General features: G+C 47.6%; 1 protein-coding gene across 1 annotated transcript in view; it reads right to left on the bottom strand.

The window, feature by feature from the left end:
- The window catches only part of MDGA1 (MAM domain containing glycosylphosphatidylinositol anchor 1), a 138,527-nt gene that overhangs the window by 33,801 nt on the left and 86,380 nt on the right, over positions 1-18,346 (bottom strand). The window contains exons 9-10 of the mRNA XM_054280137.1: positions 13,667-13,936; positions 9,777-9,928 (exon numbers count right to left, since the gene is read on the bottom strand). Of these exons, the coding sequence (XP_054136112.1) occupies positions 9,777-9,928; positions 13,667-13,936 (422 nt within the window). The remainder of the gene's footprint in view (positions 1-9,776; positions 9,929-13,666; positions 13,937-18,346) is intronic.

The raw sequence follows: 18,346 nt of genomic DNA, 5'->3' as shown, positions 1-18,346 counted from the left end.
TTAAAGGGTTAAGGTAAGTTTAAAGCTGGATTTATTGCATTTTCCTTGCTTGACAGCCATAACTCCTAAGGGGTTTCCAGAACAAATAACCACATTGCAAGCACAAAGCTGGCATTTCCCAGACAAGCACATCAGTGAACTGAAATTCATGCCTATGTTTTTCATCAGCCAAGCACACAGGTTCAGATCCTGGGATTAAGCAAGGATGGATGCCCAACCCAAACCCATTATTCAGTCTAAATGAGGAGTCCTGGAAGCTTTTTATACTGAATTGTCCTTTATCAGGAGGCCCAGTTTCTCGGCTGAAACATTCCCAACTCCAGAGAGAGAAGCAACTGCAACCTTCAGTGGCTTCTGAGGACAGCTGGAGCCATCAAGGCTGGGAGGCAGTCTCTCTCTCTCTTCCTCCTGCACAGGCAATCAGCTGCCCATCCTCATTAGGTGCCAAGAGCAGCAGTTTATGGCTTCCTAGAGAAGCCAAATTGGTGCTGTCATGAATTACTGTAAGTGCTTGTTCCACACTCTTCAATAATGTCTTTCATTAGGATCTGATCAGAAAGCAATATGTATTTTATTAGTGTATGTTCCCTGGTCTAAGGAAGAACAGACCTAGCCTTCACTCTGTCAGACAGGCAGTCAAGCACAAGCCTTAGCTGAGGCTTGCTCCTACTGTCTCACAGCCTTATTTTCAACCCTGAGGACATGTGCAGTCCTTCTGTTTCAGACTGGAAGCTTCTCTACTCTTGCTGCAAGTTCCTGCCTGTACTGACTCTTGACTGTGCACAGCAGAGCCTGCGATCACCTCTCTGTCTGTTGTATGGGCACGAGCTGGGTAAGAGACACCATCTCTCATGCTCCTCCACATCCCCCTCTTGCAGAGAGCAATGGTGCCAGACTCTTTTGAGCCTCACATCTGAAAATCAGCACTGCTCGGTGCCTTACTGATCCAACTTTATACCCATCCCTACATTAGTAAGCACAGTCTCCTCTTCCACCAATTTCCTTGCACTGGACACACTGGCTGCTTACAGCCAGACCCATGCATGTGTCTGTGCACTGTGCTGTCAGCACTTCTGACTCCAAGAAAAAAAAAGCAATTTGGCTCTGCACAGCCCAAGTCTGCCCAGCTGCAGTTAGGCTGAGCTCTGAGCCACTTTGCCTAAAATGTAAGTGCAACTTGCAAGCAGGACATGCTCCACCAACAGGAGCTTCATTTCTTCCCCACAGACCCTGGCAGAGCCCTCTGTTAGGGCCCCTTCACCCTTGAAAACAACTAACAAAGGATGGGGCTGATGCTTCCTGGAGCAGAAACAACCTTTTTGTGTGACTCTGAACTTTCCAGCCTGGTACCTGTAATGAAGGTTTGTAGGTAAGTATAATTCCAGAGCCTCTAGGCTGTCTATAAAGAAGAGGCAGAGGCAGCACAGGACATGCAGGGAGACCCATAAAGCCCTTCACATTGCTCCATGCTGGCCACTTCATTTCTTTATGATACACAGCCAAAACATCCATCTAGTGCCTACTCCTTCCATCTGTGACTAGCTATGGGAGTGACTACATCTCTCTTCCAAACCCTTCCCCTTCACACACTCTTATCTCTTATGTGTTCTAGGAACTGAGAGCCAGGGGAAAAAAGAAACAAAAACCAGAACAAACCCAGAAAAAGGAAACAGAAACAAAAGAAAGAAGTGGTAGAATATAGGAAGGGGAGCAGGAGAAAGCACAAATGTCCACAAAGAAAAGATGGTGAAGCAGCAGGAGGAACATGGACTGACTACCGAAAAGAACAGATGAGCAAACATGAGGAAGCCACATCACAGCCTACCAACAGGGACTTTCAGAAAGACTCAGTACTCAAGCATGTACCCCTTGAAGCCACCGAAGGAATGTGGATAAGAAATGCACAAAAAGGACTGACTTTGATACTGGGCAAGCATCTTTCATTCTGTACTCAGCTCTGTAAAACACAAGCCAAGAGCCTGCTGGATACAAACAAGCACAGTGATGTGGAAACAACTTCTGTATCCTGCAAAGCTGCTATGAGGGGTCTATTGGTTTGGGGAATCTGATTACCTCCTCTCTCACATTTTTCTTACCCAAAATGAACACTGAACAGTGGTGTTAGGAGCTAGAAAGACATGAGATTTCCCTTCTAGATGTGTTTTAAGGTCATATGAGCCTTTTCAGCAAGATTATTGGAATTGCTCTTCTCAGTCGCTGTAACTGTTCTGAACACAGCTAAAACTGGGACATCTGCTGGAAATATTCCCTTGTACTAGGAAAGCTAAACAGTATCCTGCTTTCCCTCTTGCCCAGCTAAGTTCTTGAATGGCATTAGGAGCAGTCCTTAAAAAAATTAATGCAAAGACAAAATCTCTCTGCCAGGCACCTGATGAATGGCCAGACACCTTGAACACTGTCACCTACCCTGTTTTGGGCAGGTTACCTTAGGCTTTGGATCTGGCTGGGACAGAGGTAATTTTCCCAACAGGAGCCCTCACAATGCTGTGCTTTGTGTGGGCACCTAGAAAGAACTTGGTAACACACCAGTGGCTTGGCTCCTGCTAAGCAGAGCTCCCACAGCACCAGCGCTGCCTCTCCACACTCTCCCCTCCCCAGCAGGCTGGGGGTGGGCAAGATCTTGGGAGGGGTCATATCCAGGACTGCTGATTCAAATTGGCCAAAGGGATATGAAAGTATGACTGTGATGTTTGTCTTCCAGAGCAACTGCTGCATGTACTGAGGACCTGCTTCCCACGAAGGGATTGGACATTGCTTGCTGCTGGGAAGTAGAGAATCAATTGTTTTCCTTTGATTCTGCGCATGGCCTTAGAAGTTGGTTATTAAACTGACTTTATCTTGACTCACATGGCTTTTTCAATCTTATTTTCTCTCCCCCTGTACTGCTGAGGATAGAGCAGTTTGGTGGGCAACTGGCATCCAGCCAAGGTCAACCAACTACACTTCAATTACTGTGGATAATCACAGAAGGGAAATGATACCTTAAGACTGAAGCATAACTGATCTGCCCCTGCTCATATTACTAATTTTTCCAACTAACTGATTACAAATGACCTGTGGACTAGGGAAAACCAGCTCAGAAAAACCACATATCATACTGAAGAGCAATTTGTGAATGCAAAAAGACAGAATTAATCAAACTAATTCAGTAGTTAAGCATCATTTGCTAAGCTCTCATGGGAAAAGGGAAGAAGTCCCAGTTGTGGCATTGGAAACTGTCAGACTACCAAAGGGGGAACCCTTATCCCATGGCTACCAATCATTTCCAGTGAGATCACACCTGACCCATCAGTGGTGGTCAGGCCTGTGCCAAGCTTTCCTGGCCATCCCTGTAGAAAACACTCTGATCCTCTGGCTGACAGGGCCAACAGCAGCCACGGCCAGGCAGACATCTCCACCTGCAGTGAGTGGGGATGGCCAGGGGAAAACTCCCTTCCTTTGTGCTGGTGGAGGCTCTGCTGCTGTCAACTTAGCCAACATAGAGTACAAACAGGAAACATGGAAAAAGCTCCTTGTTTCCACCCCCACCAAACATTCAGCCAGCCTGGGATCTTCCCTTGTAACAGAGGTGGAGAAGACCTTGTTCTAGCAGCCCCTTCTGTGACAGATTGCTAGGGATGAAAAGAGAGATGGCTCAATGTGCTATCAGCTGCAGTGACTGACGGTGTGTCCCATTTCCAGGCAGAGAGAGCATAGCTGAGGTAAGATCCTGCTGTCTTCACTCCCACATGCCCGTGGCAAAGTCACTGCTTCACTTCCAGGTCCTGCACAGCGATCTTATTAAGCTTCAAGGACTGCTTGTCCACCATTTGTTATTGACCAGCCCACTCTCCTTCCAGGGGCATGCAGCTGACACTCAGTCCCAAACCCCTCCTCCTCTGCAGCCTAGAAAGGCAGAGCCTCCTCTCCCCCCTCTTGCTTTCCCTGGCTTTGCATCATGATGACTGTTCAAACCATCCACCAAGCACACCTCCCACTGGCACTGGCTTATTTCTGCATCCTTTTCCACCTCTTCCTAAGGGATGAATCCTGCCCAGCATCACGTAGGCCACTAGCACAACTGAATGCAATTGTCTTGAGAGCACAGATATAATCTGCCTATTCTCATTGCCTGAACAAAAGTCGAAATAAAAAAAAGAGCATCCGTAGGGAGATAGGATAAAATACCTTTTCCACTACAGAGGATGGTTCTGCAGGTAGATGGAATTGTGTTGATTTGATATCCAATATGACAGCAGCCTGTGATCAAACATCAAACTGGCAGACAAGGGAGGCAAAAGAAGGAGAGAGGACCAGAGAAGCTTTCTGACAGACGTGACTTAGGAGCCATCCTGTAACAGAAGGTCTGCTTTGAGATTCAGTGCTGGGCAAACATTGTGAAGCTAAGTCACTGGAGTCCCCAGTCCTAACACCAGCAAAGCCTGTATCAAGTGCAATGTGCTGCTTCAGGAAAAGCCACACTCCCTTCCTGGTTGCAGCCAGGTGTGACTGTGATGCTCTGGGTAAAGGGACTCACACATCCCTGTTCCATGTGCCCAGTCTGTGTCCTACCCTGGACATCAAACTGGGCTGTCTAATTAAGCAGCCTGTCAGCTGGATCCATTTTTTGGTGGATGTGGCAACACATTCTCTCTTTCCAGGTAACACCAGGCCAGTGCACCACACAGCATATTTTACCCAGAGCAGGATGGATACCTCCCTAGCTCAAAAGCTGCAACTCTTCTTTAAGCTTTTCATCTTCTAGTATGAGAACTAGGATAGCCCTGACTGATTTTTGGTTAAGTCCTCAAGCAGATATCACCTCCTTAGCTCTTGCAGCATCCCCCAGCTGAAAACCTCCCTGCAACAGTACTGTGGGAATGCACAGGATGGGGCCAGTGGGGTCACAATGCACCAGAGAGCCTTGGGATGAGGGCTGTGGACCCAACCTGGTGTGTAGCGGTTGCCTTGGCAATGGCAGCACTGTGCTGTGGAGCCAGCAAAATGTCAGAGCCTCTGTAAAGCGAGTTCTGCCACACTGGACTCTGCCTTGTGCAGAGCTGCCTCCTCACCGAGCCTTTGGTGTCCCGTCCTCCCCTCCCTTGCTCTGAGGTGCAGCCCCCAGGCACCCCCTAAGGCACCAGCTGCTCGTTTTCCGATCCTTGCCTGAAGCCATGGCTGCATGTGCAGGAGAAAAGGAATCCTGTTCAAGAAAAGGAATTTTGTTCACCTCCCAGGATACGCGGCTGGGCAGCTGCAAGAGCCACCACTGCTCAAGTACATCACCTTTCTGCAGCCACAGCATTTCTAACCTGGGACCCAAAGGCATTCTCAAGCAGACATTCACGGGAAAGTGTGGGCAGGTGCACTGCTGTTCACCCTCCTGTGGTGCAATACCACCCCTGCTCAGTGCTCAGAGGGAGAGACCCCCCCTGCCCTCCGAGGGCTGGCCGCCTCCGGGAGCCCATGAAGCCAAAGACAGGCTGCAGCAGACAGACACTGCCCAAATGGGCTCAGGGGAGAGAAAAAGAGCAACTCAGAGGCAGAAATGAAGTGATACAGATCCACAGTCCTCAGACCTTGGCATAAAACCTCTCCCGCTGTGTTGGGATGGCGGTCAGCAGAGTTAACCTTCCACTCTAATCACAGTCATTAAATTCCTGCTAACGCCCCTGTCCTGTGTCTGTCCCAACAGCTCTGTTATCTGTCACCTCCCCACATGGTATGCAGGCTCCCCACGGCCGCAGCTCTCATTAATGCTGCTCTGGCTGGCTGATGAGGCAAGTGGCAGCCGGCTCCCAAGCCCAGATGAGTTTTGTAGACAGCAGGGAATATTTATCCAACATGGAGGGGATGTAAGTACAAACAAAGAGGGACCATACAATTACTCAGGCATTGCACAGGGCCAGTCTCATTAGACGGTCTCCCTGACAGGAATTAATCTGAAGTGACAACCCAGGGAGCAATTTAGCAAATAGGTCTGGGGCCTGGCCCAGTGCAAATTTCAGGGAGACCCCTGAAATTTGTCTGGCATGTAGACTCAGCCTGCTCTGAGGAGGGGAAAGCCAGGAATAAAGCTGGCCCAGTTCTGGCCTGAGCCTGTGCATGAGAAGGTACAGAGGAGACAGCAGCCTCAGGTCGCCTTGAGGGGAACAATGAAGATTAAACTTTCCTGCTGCACCAAGACCTTCTCCTTCCTCTTTCTCTTGCAGCCTCAGGTCACAGATGGGTTCCAGCTCATTAAGTGCACAGTTATTCTGCCACAAAAATCCCCCAAAACCATAACCACCAGCCCAACTTAGATCTTTCCTCCATGATGAAACCTGCTTGCAGAATTAGATGGCTTTTCATTTCTCTTTAATGTTAGAGCAGAGCCCTGGGACGGGTATAAAATACATAGAGAGAAACAAGCAACTTAAAAGGCTTTTTATTTTTTAAGCAAAGATCTGGTTTGGGGAGGCTGCTTTGAATCCCCAAGCAATGAAAATAATTTTCAGTTGGAAGGCAGTACTTCAGAGCCTTTTCTACACAGCAAGAATACATGGAAGAAAAAGAAGTTGACCAAACAAATAGCCCTAAAGCCTTGTGGCATCTGCCCACAACCAAACCACCCAAGGTTGTGACCTCATCGAGGTCCCTGGGTAAGGTGGAGCAAGGTGGTTGGCATTTGGATCAGTTGCCTTGCAGCAAGAAGGAAAAACCAGCCAAGCTGTCAGGACAGACGGCTGTGAGGCCCTGCTCTTCTTCACTGGGCACGTTTTCCCCTCTGAATTGTGGTCAGCAATGCCACTGCCTAAGCCCACCTGAACTGTACCCTCCAGGAAATGACAGCCTCTCTGCTGGGACATAGAGTAGAGGCTTCACAAGAAGCTTGCTCCAAGTTGCTATCATATGCACTTTGCCGGGTCAGTGGCTCCAAGCTGTCAAGCTGCTTATATGGTTTTAATCAAAAGTTAATTCTTATTCTGCTGGCACCGGTGCGTCTGTTGTGCCACTCAGCCTGCTCTGCAGCCCTGGGAACAATCAGCTCTGGTGGAAGGGCATCTGCCCATCTTGCTGGGAGCCCCCACACATTGCTTAGGAAACCAAATTCCCCCAGACTGCTTGCAATCCCCCCAGTAATGCCCTAGGAAGCTTCTGAACAGGAAGAATTGGAGGAGGCACGGTGCCAGCCAATTAATAAGCAGCACTCTGACTCTCACCCAGCCCCAATTTCAGCAGCTGCAGCAAGCAAATTTAATTCAAGCATTCCCAGGTGCCTTGCAAAGCATCCTGCTACTTGGGCATCTTCACATTACATATGCCAAGAGCTCATTGAGCAAGCCAGGGAGTGTGAAATGAAAACCAGCAAACTAAATTGCAATCAGTGGGCATCCCAGTAGGTTGCCTTTTGGATTCCAGCTCAGCAAGAGTTAATTCTCATCTTTTCATCCCCTCTTCCCCCTGACAGCCCCTTACTAACCCAAGACTGCAGGCTGCCACGTTCATTCATCCTGAAGAGCCCTTGCCATGACCACTGGGGCTGCAGAACTCCAGGGACTGGGGGAGAAAGTGGGCTGGGCTGGCTGGGTGAGCTTTCCCCAGCTTGATGCTGGCAATAAATCACTTTTGTCTGGCCACGTGTAAGGCCTGTTTCACCTAAGGAGAATATTCCACTCCAATCCGAGCTCTCTAGGAGGATTTTTGTGCCACCACAGCTGGTGCCTGGAAAGCCAGCATGTCCAGCGAGGAGTGCGCACAGGCAAACAGCAGCTCCACACTCAGGCAGAAAAATCCCCTTTCTTAAGAGCTCTCCAGTCAGTAACACTTTTAGGCTTTTGGGCTTTTCAGTTATATTCGCTAAGGCCACTATGTTTTGCAGTCCAACAATGGAACAGAAGGATGCACGGCTTAGTCCAGGGGCCCCAGCACAGAATAAGATGTGATAAAGCAGCAGAATCTGCAGGACATGGGAGAGGGTGATGGAGCAAGGGAAGGAGTGAAAGGTCAGAAGGTGGCACAAGGCTGGAGCCTAAGTGAGATGCCACAAATGAAAACACCAGGAAGGCAGCACATGAACAGAGGGAAGCAGCAGGCTGGATGTGATCCTCTGGGACAAGGAGATGAAAAGGACTCCATGAGACCTCAGTATGGCTCATGGAGGTGGAGAGCTCACCATGAAATGCAAGTGTTTTCATTGGAGAAAAGCCAGGAGGAGGCAATACCATGAAAACCTTTTCCAATGTGTCTTAGTTTCAGCCAGGGAAGGGTTCATTTTTTACAGCAGTATCACAACAAAGTGTTTCCTTCTCGTGCTTGGTGGAAGTGGGATCAAAGCTTTCCTCACTCCTCCTCTCTCTGCCTTTCCTTATTCAGTCCCAGGCCACCAGGATGACACCTGTAGCCATTTCTAAGAGCTTTCCCATACAAATGACTGGGCTACAGCTGAGCCTCAGTGTCATGCTCCTCTAAAACACAACACTCAGCAGTCACAGCTACATCGTGATGCTGCAAAGCAGTAATAGCAGTAACCAGTGGGGTATGAACCAAACTGGGTGAGTGTGTTTAGATTTGCACGGCGCTCAGCTCCCTCCATGTTGTAACTTAAAGCAGAAAAGGGATTTTCCCTTCTCTTGATCCCTTTTAGTAGGAGCTCAAAGAAGGATAGAACCAAGATTACTTTTAGACACTGTGCAAACAGGAAAAAACCCTCAATTTACTGGAGAAGGATAAAACCCACAAATTTGTTCATTGAGTTGCAGTGCTGATAATAGCAAAACTTGGCTCAGAGGGAAGATCTACTATGACAAACTGCCTTCATTATTAGAGGCTCCCCCGGGTCCTGTATTATTATTAAGTACTGACAACGTGCTCCATACGGTGTGAGTAACAAACAAAGGCTGTCCCACCCCAGAGAGCTCACAATCAAATGGAGACATAAAACTGGAGCCTACTGTGCAGAACTGGAGGAAAGAGACACTTGAATCTTTTTAATTATTTTGTTTTCTATCTACAGTAAACAAAATTTTCCTTGCAAAATGCATTTGCTTCTCAGCTACCAGTGAATGGTACGAACTACCAATTTCACGTGTCCCCATTTCTCAAAAATGTTGAATGTGGGCGCTTTGCTGGACGTGGATGAAAGCACCTGGCAATCCTGCTAAGATAATGTGCTCCTTAAAAACATCAAACTCTTTTCCCTAACCTTCTCCAACCAGTGATGTCTTCAGATTTCACTCAGTTCTCTACCCCAGCCCCCAACCCCCAGTATGATTTTCCTTCAAACTCAGAAACCTTGAAACCCACTTCTCTTCCCCTGCAGAGTTCATACAGTCCAAACAGCTTAGTTAGTGTGACAGGATGAAAGCCCTTCAACACAAACAGCCATTGACTTTTTCCTGCAGTTCCTGCCTGGAGAGCTCTTCAGCTTATTCCCTTTTTTCCATATGAGTGAGGAGGATGGAATTCCACTCGTTTGAATCTTTGGCCTACAAAATCTACACCACCAACTAATGACTATAAGGCATTGTTCCCACTAAAATCTCATTCAAAACACTGAGCATGAATAGCCCAACGGGGGCCACAGGGCTTTGAAAGACCTCAACTGTACCCAGCCCCAGAGGTGAAAGTGAACACTGAGCTGTGCACTTGGCCTGTCTCTTCCATTCAGTGGGGAAGGTGCAAGACCACCAGGATCTGCCAATTTCATCGCTTTCAACTCTTAATCAGCAAGAAAACATTGGTGTAATTGCCTCCTGAAAGGCCATATGATGGGGCTGCAGGAGAGCAGACCTTACCTGCCGGACTTCCAGGCGGTACTTGAGGATGGGATCCACAGCATCAGGCTCCTTCTGGGTCCACTGCAAGACGTAAGAGTAATTCTTGGATTGCCTCTGGCTCAAGGTGGGGTTGGGAGTGTCATAGTAAAACTCTGGGCTATAAGCTTTTGCTGGAGGGGAAAAAAGAAAAAAGAGGGAGGAAAGTAAAAGAGTGGGATCAAGGGGAACAGAAATTACAAGGAGATGTGGTGAGAGTGGAAGAGCTTCACTCACCCAGCTTATTGACCTGCCTCTAACACAATGGACACCTTTACTTTGCACAAATGTGCCACTGTTTTCTGTGAATCACTACTGCTTTCAGAGCCTAAACTGCTGGGAGGATTAGCAGCCCTGCCACACCAGTGGGACATGACCAGCACCTGAGAAGGTGGGAACAACTCCAGTTCTCCAGCTGGAACCAGCTCTAATCTTTTCTCTCTTGCTTTGTAGTTTAGATTGAAGTAACAGCTTTAAACTGGCATTTCTCCTGTTTCATCTGCTGCTTTACAGAGACTCCTGCTAACAAACCCTGAGGAAAGATCATTTGGCCAGTAGGTCATAGGAAAAGTGTTATTTATCACACAGAGACCATGGCATTAAAAAGGAGACCTTGCTCCTTCTGCATCTCCCCTGCCTTGGCAACACAGCGCTCCAGCCTCTTTGTAACACAACAGTCAATTCGGCAGCAAAGAGGACACTGACCTCAGCCTGGGTAAAAGCAGTGGGAGCTTTGGCAGGGGCGGAGATGTCTTTTTCAAACCCACGTCTCTCCTTAAAAACAAAGTGCAGCTGGAGAAGGGAAACACAGAAGGAAAGAAGTACCAGAGAGAAAACGAGCAGTTCAGAGAAGAAGGGAGTACCTGTCATTTGCCCAGCAGTTTCTGTCCTGAATCACGACCAAACAGAATGTGAAGGCTCCTGCCATGCAGCCCAGCAGCTGGAGGACTAATGCACAGCGAGCACAGGTCTTACCCACAAATGGTTTTGCCCTATTTGAAATCACGATCATTTCGATCATTTCGATCATTTCACCCAGTGAACTTCAATTTTTGCCAGGTCCCGTCCTGAGCCAGGCAGGAGTTGGACCTGAATGAAAACTCAAGTGTCTGGGTTCAGGTCCAGTGTGAACCAGCAGAGACCAGAAAGATGTCTGGGTAGCAAGGGATGCTGGAGAGCAGAACAGGAATAAACACCATCTCCTCAGGAGGTCTGCTGCACCCTTCCATTGTAATCACCGGCCCTGCCATTCTGTGTGGTTATAATTAGGCTCGACAGGATTCAATGTTTATTTTTTATGAACTCAGATGTATAATATTGATATTTATTTCCAAGTCCTTTTTCTCTTATTATTTTTATTGACTTGAATTTTTGTGCAAGCAAGAAGTTCAGAACCACCTCAGAGACTAATTGCTGCTTATTCAACTTGTATTGACTATGGAAGTCAAGCTTTATAATGGATTTTGGAATAAAATCAGAACTGATGATAATCATCATCTTGTATGATATTAATTCATTATTAATTGATTACAAGATAGAAATAGAAGTTAGAAAAAACAGGTGGTTTTTGATAGAATTGCTGCATATCAAAATACTTACAGAACTTCCTTCTGGAAGCTTTTGCTACTGCTGGAAACTTTTGTCTTTTGCTTACAGCTGATGGGAAAAGCTGAAGATTATCCAAAGAGAAGTCTCTCTTTGAGGCTCTTCTGTGCTTGTGGCCAGTGAGGGAGCAGATGATGAACAGCAGGGGCTGCCCTGATAACTTCCTCAAGAGGAATGGGTTGGATGTTTCACTATCCTTCCAAAACATTTTGGAAAGCTAGTAACTCATCCATAGAATAAAATAATCCTATCCTGGTCATACATGTACTGTATTTTCAGTGCACCTGAACACCCCACAGTCAAAAATTAGTCACTTTCTGTCACATAGGAAGGTTTTTAGTATTTTTTTCCACAGAGAAGAAACAAAACCAAAAAGAGACCATGCCACTTTCTCTGCTCAAATAGGAAGGCTGTGGCTGATGGGAATTAAAACCCCAGCAATCCTGAGTCCAAGTAGAGCAGTCTAGTCACTGGAATATTTTTCAGGTTGCTCTACAGGCTCAGAAGGCCTAATTAATTTGTAACTGTCCAGGACACAGGCAGAGATGTCTGGAGTTGAACAGCTACAATCAGATATCAATGTCTTGGAAAAGGAGAAGGGATGCAGGAAAAATAAAGGCTTGCTGCTTTCCTGATCAGTGTCTCTAGGCATGAATCCTGCTTTCTGCTGAGTGGATCTTATCTGAGGCACAGCATGGCACACGGGATGCCAATGAGTATGTGTTGCTGCCACCAGCAAGAAATTCCTGGGAGCATTCCCAGGCTTGACAGGGATGCAGTTCTGTGATGGCTCATAGAGGGATTTGGTTTGCTGTCACTTAGTGATGTGAGAGTTACAAGCATATGAAAAGGGTAGAGAGGGAAAGCCAAAGCTTTCAAGCAAAACTCACTGCAAGACAAATGGCAGGAAATCTTAAGGGGTGAGAGCAAGGTCCTGAAAAGGGACCCAAATAGTAGAAGTAGTTTGGGTTCCCCCATTTCTGTAAGCATCCCAGAGTTACAGCATACCTGAGCTTTCCCAAACCCTAGGAAAGGCCTGCTTCAAAATCAGGCCTCTTTGGATGTCACTCATTCTCATTTTTTTCAACCCAGGCTTGAAAATATTATAAATTGGCCCTGGACTCAAACCTGAGTATTTGGACTGAATTTATTGCTTATTAAGGCAACTTCATGGGAGAGCTCTTCTAGAAAATTGTGCCCAAGTCAGTTGTGGGGTCATGGGAAAAGCAGATTTAATGATCAGCTGGAGAGGCCAGGTCAGATGTGCAGTTTTAGATGCTATAAGTCTGCCGTCCCTCTGTGCAGTTGCAAGTGCTGCAGAGGAGCCCTGTTACAGGGGATGATGGATTCAAAGAAAACTGTGAGCAGCAAATCTACTGTATACTACTGACCATTCCCAGCTCATGTTTTTTCTAGGAAGCACTGTATGATGCAAACAGACAGGAGTCATAGGGAAGGCATGGGAATACATAATACAGGTTTTATTTATTTCTTTTTGTTTCTTTCCTTGCTTTTAAAGAGGAAATCAGATGGTTTGAAGCCTCTTGGAGGGATGTACAGAGCTTTTCACTTCCCCTTGGTCAATACTTATCGATGATAGAGGTTGTCCAAGCTTCAAAGTTGATTGTGGCCTTGAGTTTAAGTCCTGTAAGTGGTCAAACACTGCTAAAATCTAACAGAGGTGAGCACTTAGTTGTTCCAGGTCCATCTGCCTAAATGATGGAGACAGATCTCCCTGCTGGCTTCTGGAAAATTATTCCTCTTGAACAGAATGCTGGGCACACAGGAAGCAATAAAGGCATTGTAGTGGCACCAGTTTATGAGGAGCAAGCTTCCCATGACTGTGGTATTCACATTCTCTGAACAGAGAGAGACATAATTCTCTCTCCCAGGATTTTTCGTGGGAAAGGCAGCGAGAAGCTCAGAGAAGAAGAGAAAACAATTCTTATCTCTTCTTGCTGCTCCTGTTGTTTGGCACATGTGGAATGTGTTATGGAGATTGTTTACTGAAGGTGATGGTTTGGATTGATTGGCCAATTAGGTCAAAGCTGTGTCGTGGCTGTCTCTGGACAGTCACAGGGTTTTCTTGAGAATCTCTTTAGCATAGTTATAGTACAGTATTAGTGTAATATAATACAGCTTAATAAAGCAATTGTTCAGCCTCCTGAATCATGGAGCCAGAGCACATTATTCCCTGACTGGGGGTCCCCTGCATCAATACATGACCCCATCCAACAGCTTGCTCTGATATGCATCCTGTGACTTACCAGACACCTGGAAGAGGCAGGTGGAGACCCCCACGTCATTGGAGATGCTGCACTCGTAGTTCCCGCTGGTCTCCCGGCTGACGCTGTCCACCCTGAGCTCCGAGTAGTCCTGCTGCTCTGCCAGGGGCTGCGCCAGGAGGCTCCCGTTGAAGCGCCAGACGGAGGTGGCCACCTTCATGGGGCTGCCCTTGAGCATGGTGCAGCGCAGGGTGACGCCGTGCCCCATGCCCTGCCGCACGTCCTGGAAGGCCGGCTCCACCACGGGTGGGACTGGAGACCCAAGAGAGCAACAGACAGGGATGCATCAGGGAGCAGCTGCCTCACCCAGCACGGCCACCCCGAGCACCTCTGACAAGACAGGTACCCATGATTTCCAAGGGGCTGGAGCCAGGATCCATCACACCAAAAGCAATAGTCATCTGACATTCCCTTCTGACTGGGCTGGGGCCACATTCTACCTCTCTCCCACTTATGAGGCAGGGGTGACCTTTAGCAAGCACTCATCCCACACTGAGCACTGCTTGGAGGAACTACCAAGCTCTGCTCTCTCAGGTGAGAACTGCAGCACCAGCGGCTGCATCACAGCTTGGGTTCAATCCTCAGATCTAATCAGAATGACTGGTCCTGTAATACAGCACAAAATGCACTCCCTGAGCAGGCAGGTAAGTTCCCAAGCAGTCCTTTCTTCTTGTCAATATTTGGCAGGGTTATCAAGGACACTGTGTTTAGATGGAGGGATCTGCACCAGCTCTCCCCATGGACCTGAAAGGGTTTTGGAGGGCCCCTCCCAAATACATCAATACAACACATCACAGACTGGCTACAGGGACTCTGGGTCCTATTTTTATCTCTAGCAACAATTCCCTGATGTTGGGAAGTGAGTCACATCTATCCATGTCAGCTTCTCTGCCAGTAGTGTGAGAATGGGAATGGTGATGTGTGCTCACCTCCTCAGCAAAGGGAGACTACTATGTCTTTTGCAGTTTTTTAGCACTTGTAAAAATTTATGGGAACCTCATGATTTGGGCATGGTTGAGGCACAGCAAGGAGAAAGTCGAATTGGTACTGTTTGGGTTATTCCTTATTTAACGCAATGAGAGAGGACTTAAATCCCCACTGTCTCTGATAGACATGTTTCACTTGCAATAAACTCTTAATTAAAACTTTACAGTGTGGGGATAAACAGAAGCTCTCCATCTAAAATGAGAAAAGCGTCCTGAACACAAAACAGCTGTTAGCCTGAATGTGAGAGGGAGAACTGATTTACAGCCGTTTCAGCACAATCACAGCTGACCTTCTCCAGGTTCAAAGCAAGTGCTCTTCCACAGTTTCTATGCCCTAGAGATCTACAGAGCATCTGCCTCCTCTAAAGGTCCACAGAGTTGCCAAGTACAGCCCAGCCCAAAAACATGCAACCCCCAGCATCTGCAGTGCCCCAGACACGGGTGCACCAACAACCATGGGTCCCTCTGCATCCCTGCTGCCCTCAAAAGAGCTGTGCTGGGAAGGGCTTCAGCACACCAGTCTCCTCCCATAGCCTGACCCCAGCAAGTCCCAACAGCTCTGTGACACCAGTGACATCTCTATCTTCACCACAGATGAAGGTGCTGCATGCACGCAGTGTCCCATCTCCAGGGGGCACAAATGCATCTGTGGGTATCCCGTGTACAACCACCCCCATCATCCCCTCCACCTGGCACCTGACGTGGCTGATTGCCTTCCAGGTACCCTGTTCTCAGCTCTGTCTTTGGGCCCTTTGCTGTGCTTAGGTGGATTAAAAGCAGCCCTGCCCGAGCTGGGGCTGCCGTGCTGAGCGGCACGGTCAGCTCATTAGGGATGGCTTTCCTGGGGATGTGTCTCTGCCAGTGCTTCGAGTGCTGACTTGCCTTTGGCTCGCACGTCTCCCACCTCACAGTGAGAATTATGTGAGAAGTTGTTTGATTAGACCTAGTGCCGTGCATGTATCATCTCCATCCCTAGCTGCTATCCCATTTCTTCAGTCACATCTGATCCTTAATTGAAGCCAGTGGGGTCTCACATTATAATCTAGGACAGCTGGTGATATAGGGAAAAGAAAGAGAAAAAGGGGAGAGAAGAAAAAAAGAAGGCTCAGAAAAATGGCACAGCCACTTCAGATGTACTCAGAGCAGTCTGTCTCCTGAGGAGGAGAGAGAGGGGTTGGAAAGCAGCTTCCCTCACTGAATCTAACTGTGACAGGTATGGGGCTGGGACAGAGGAAAAGGTCTGAAACTGGACAATGTGCCACCTGCAAGGATGTGCTGCAAGGAAAGTGCCCTCCTGGGCCTCACTGTGGGAGTGTCTGGGGCTGGTAAAGGGTCACAGAGGAACAGGGCTGGGAAGCTCCAGAGGCTTCCTTAGGTCACTGGAACACCAGGGCAGCCAAGGATACAGAAGATATTTCGTCTTCTTCAGCTGGAAAATGGGATTTACTTGATTTGCACTGGGACAGGCTCCAGGACTGTGTTACCATCTTGCAAAGGGAATGTCTGAAAGTGTCTATCAATTAAAAATTGATTATATTTTCTCCTCTTGTCTCTTGCACTAGAAAACACCCAATGAATATTAACTCTCCAGGTAGTCCTGGAGTTCCTGGGTTTTCTGGAGAGACAGCTGAAGCAGGTTATCCCATCACTACAAAGTATAAAGAACTACACCAAGGGTCAGTTATTCCTTAAGGTTCCCAATGAATATGAAAACAAAGGAAGGTCAACAGCAATTACAGAGCCAGACATCAGCTCTGGCCTCCAATGCCTACTGGGGAGCTCACACTTGTTCAAGGAGGTTAAACACAAAAGGCAGACTCACCACAAAGGCAGGGATTCAGTCCATAAAACCTGACTACTAACAACACAGCCTTTTCTGTTTCTGCTCTTTTTCTCTAGCTTAAAGGCAAAGGAAAGCTTGTTTAAATGAGCTGGTGCTGCTACTCCCCAGAACTGGGAACTGAACAGCTCCAGTACACCTGACATGGAGGGCTGTCTTGGAGGAGAGACCTGTGACATCAGCCCTGCACAGACACCTTTAGGGAGCTGCAAAAAGGATAATGATTTTCAAGGTGCTTCTTACACTCACAGGGAAGCAGCATTTTTGCTGGCTGTAAGGAAGTTGTATTTGGCTATTCTGGCTTGCTAAGCTGCTATGATGCTCTTTAAGTTTTTAGCCCAGTTCCAAAGGTGAGTCCTCGTCCAGAGGCTCCTCAAATTCCTTCCTGTATCTCCCTTGAAATCCAGCACCTGTATCAGAAGTGCTCTTTTAAGCAGCTTCCACATTGCAGGCAGCAAGTTGCTAGGCTTCCAGAAGGTAAAAAAACCTCTGTGCACATAGAGAACTTCAGGATCCCTTGGCAAGAAACACAGCAAACAATTATAGACAATTACTGTTCTCTCTCAGCACACAGCTTAATTCTAGAAGAGCTTGCTGGCAACAGCAGTGATGAAAGGGGTAAAGAGGCAGTGTTGAAGTGAGGGTCCTTCACCAGCCTTGTTGAGATGCTGCTGCTGCAAAACACAAGGCAGGGTGCTCTGCCTTTGCAGCAGAATTAGCTGGTTAGGAGCAATTCCAGTGAGCCAAACACAGGCAACCTACTCCAGTGTGCCAGGCAGCCTAAAGCAAAGCTGGGCTGCAGGCAGCTCCTCCTGTGGGCCAGAGCAGATGCTCTGCACCGAAGGGCTGGTGAGCTAACATGGCTCACAGTGAGGAAGGGCAGCGGAGAGGGAAGTACAACAGTGAGATGTCAAGCACCAAGGAGTGCTGCTTTGCGTCCCAATAGCCTCTTATTTCCTTAATTTTACTGCAAATAACCAAAACAGAAATGCTGATCCTGCTAGGTGAGTCAGAAGTGTCTTCTCACAGTTTATAGTTATAGCTGCTTGGTTTAAGTCTGTTTTAGTTTTAGCCTTGAGAAAAGGTAAAACTAAACTGGGGATTTTCCTTACAAGAGCTCAACGGAGAGACCACAGTCTCTCCTTTCACTGTCACTGTGCTGTCCTGCTTGGGCATAGCTCAGCAAGGGATACTTGGCCTTTGCAATGCTCTCAGATTGCTGCAGGTTCCCATCAAATTCAGATGCCCCCCAGAAGGCAGGGATGTTTTTTTCACCAGTGATGGAAGTCAGAGCATCCCAGGATAGCAGAGATGCACTTTGAACCTTTTTACTTGTGGGGTAAATAGAGAGAGAAAAAAAATCCCTTGAATTAGAAACTGGCAATGTTGTCATGAGGCTGCTCAACCCAGTATGGATGAAAGGCAAAGAAAGGCTCCTGTTGAAGAGGACTTATGCATAGAAATCAGTGACAAGCTTAAAGACAAACCAGGATCTGCAGAACAGGGGAGCATTGAGTGAACGGACATCACACAAATTGTTCAGGCAATAGTTGAGAAGGTTGAACATCCCAGACATCACAGGACAGCACTACTATGCAAGACACATGTAAATTCCACTTCCCCACTGCAGTTTGGTAACAGTGAATAGCATAACCTGACCAAATCTCAAATGCTGGCTTGTTTTGGAAAGGTTGTCAGAGCTAGGGAGCTCTCTCATAATCTGCTTTCTGACTCACAAGCAGCCCTGTCCCCCATGTAGCCATGTACAGCTGACAACAGCCATCTCTGTGGGTGGTGAGCTGCCAGCATTGTACCACCAGTGTCTGCAGCTGCCAT

The sequence above is a fragment of the Melozone crissalis genome, unplaced genomic scaffold (assembly GCF_028551555.1).
Source record: "Melozone crissalis strain CALT ecotype California unplaced genomic scaffold, PUWL_Pcris_2 ptg000027l_1, whole genome shotgun sequence".
NCBI lineage: Eukaryota > Metazoa > Chordata > Aves > Passeriformes > Passerellidae > Melozone > Melozone crissalis.
This window is presented reverse-complemented; position numbering and strand designations above follow the sequence as displayed.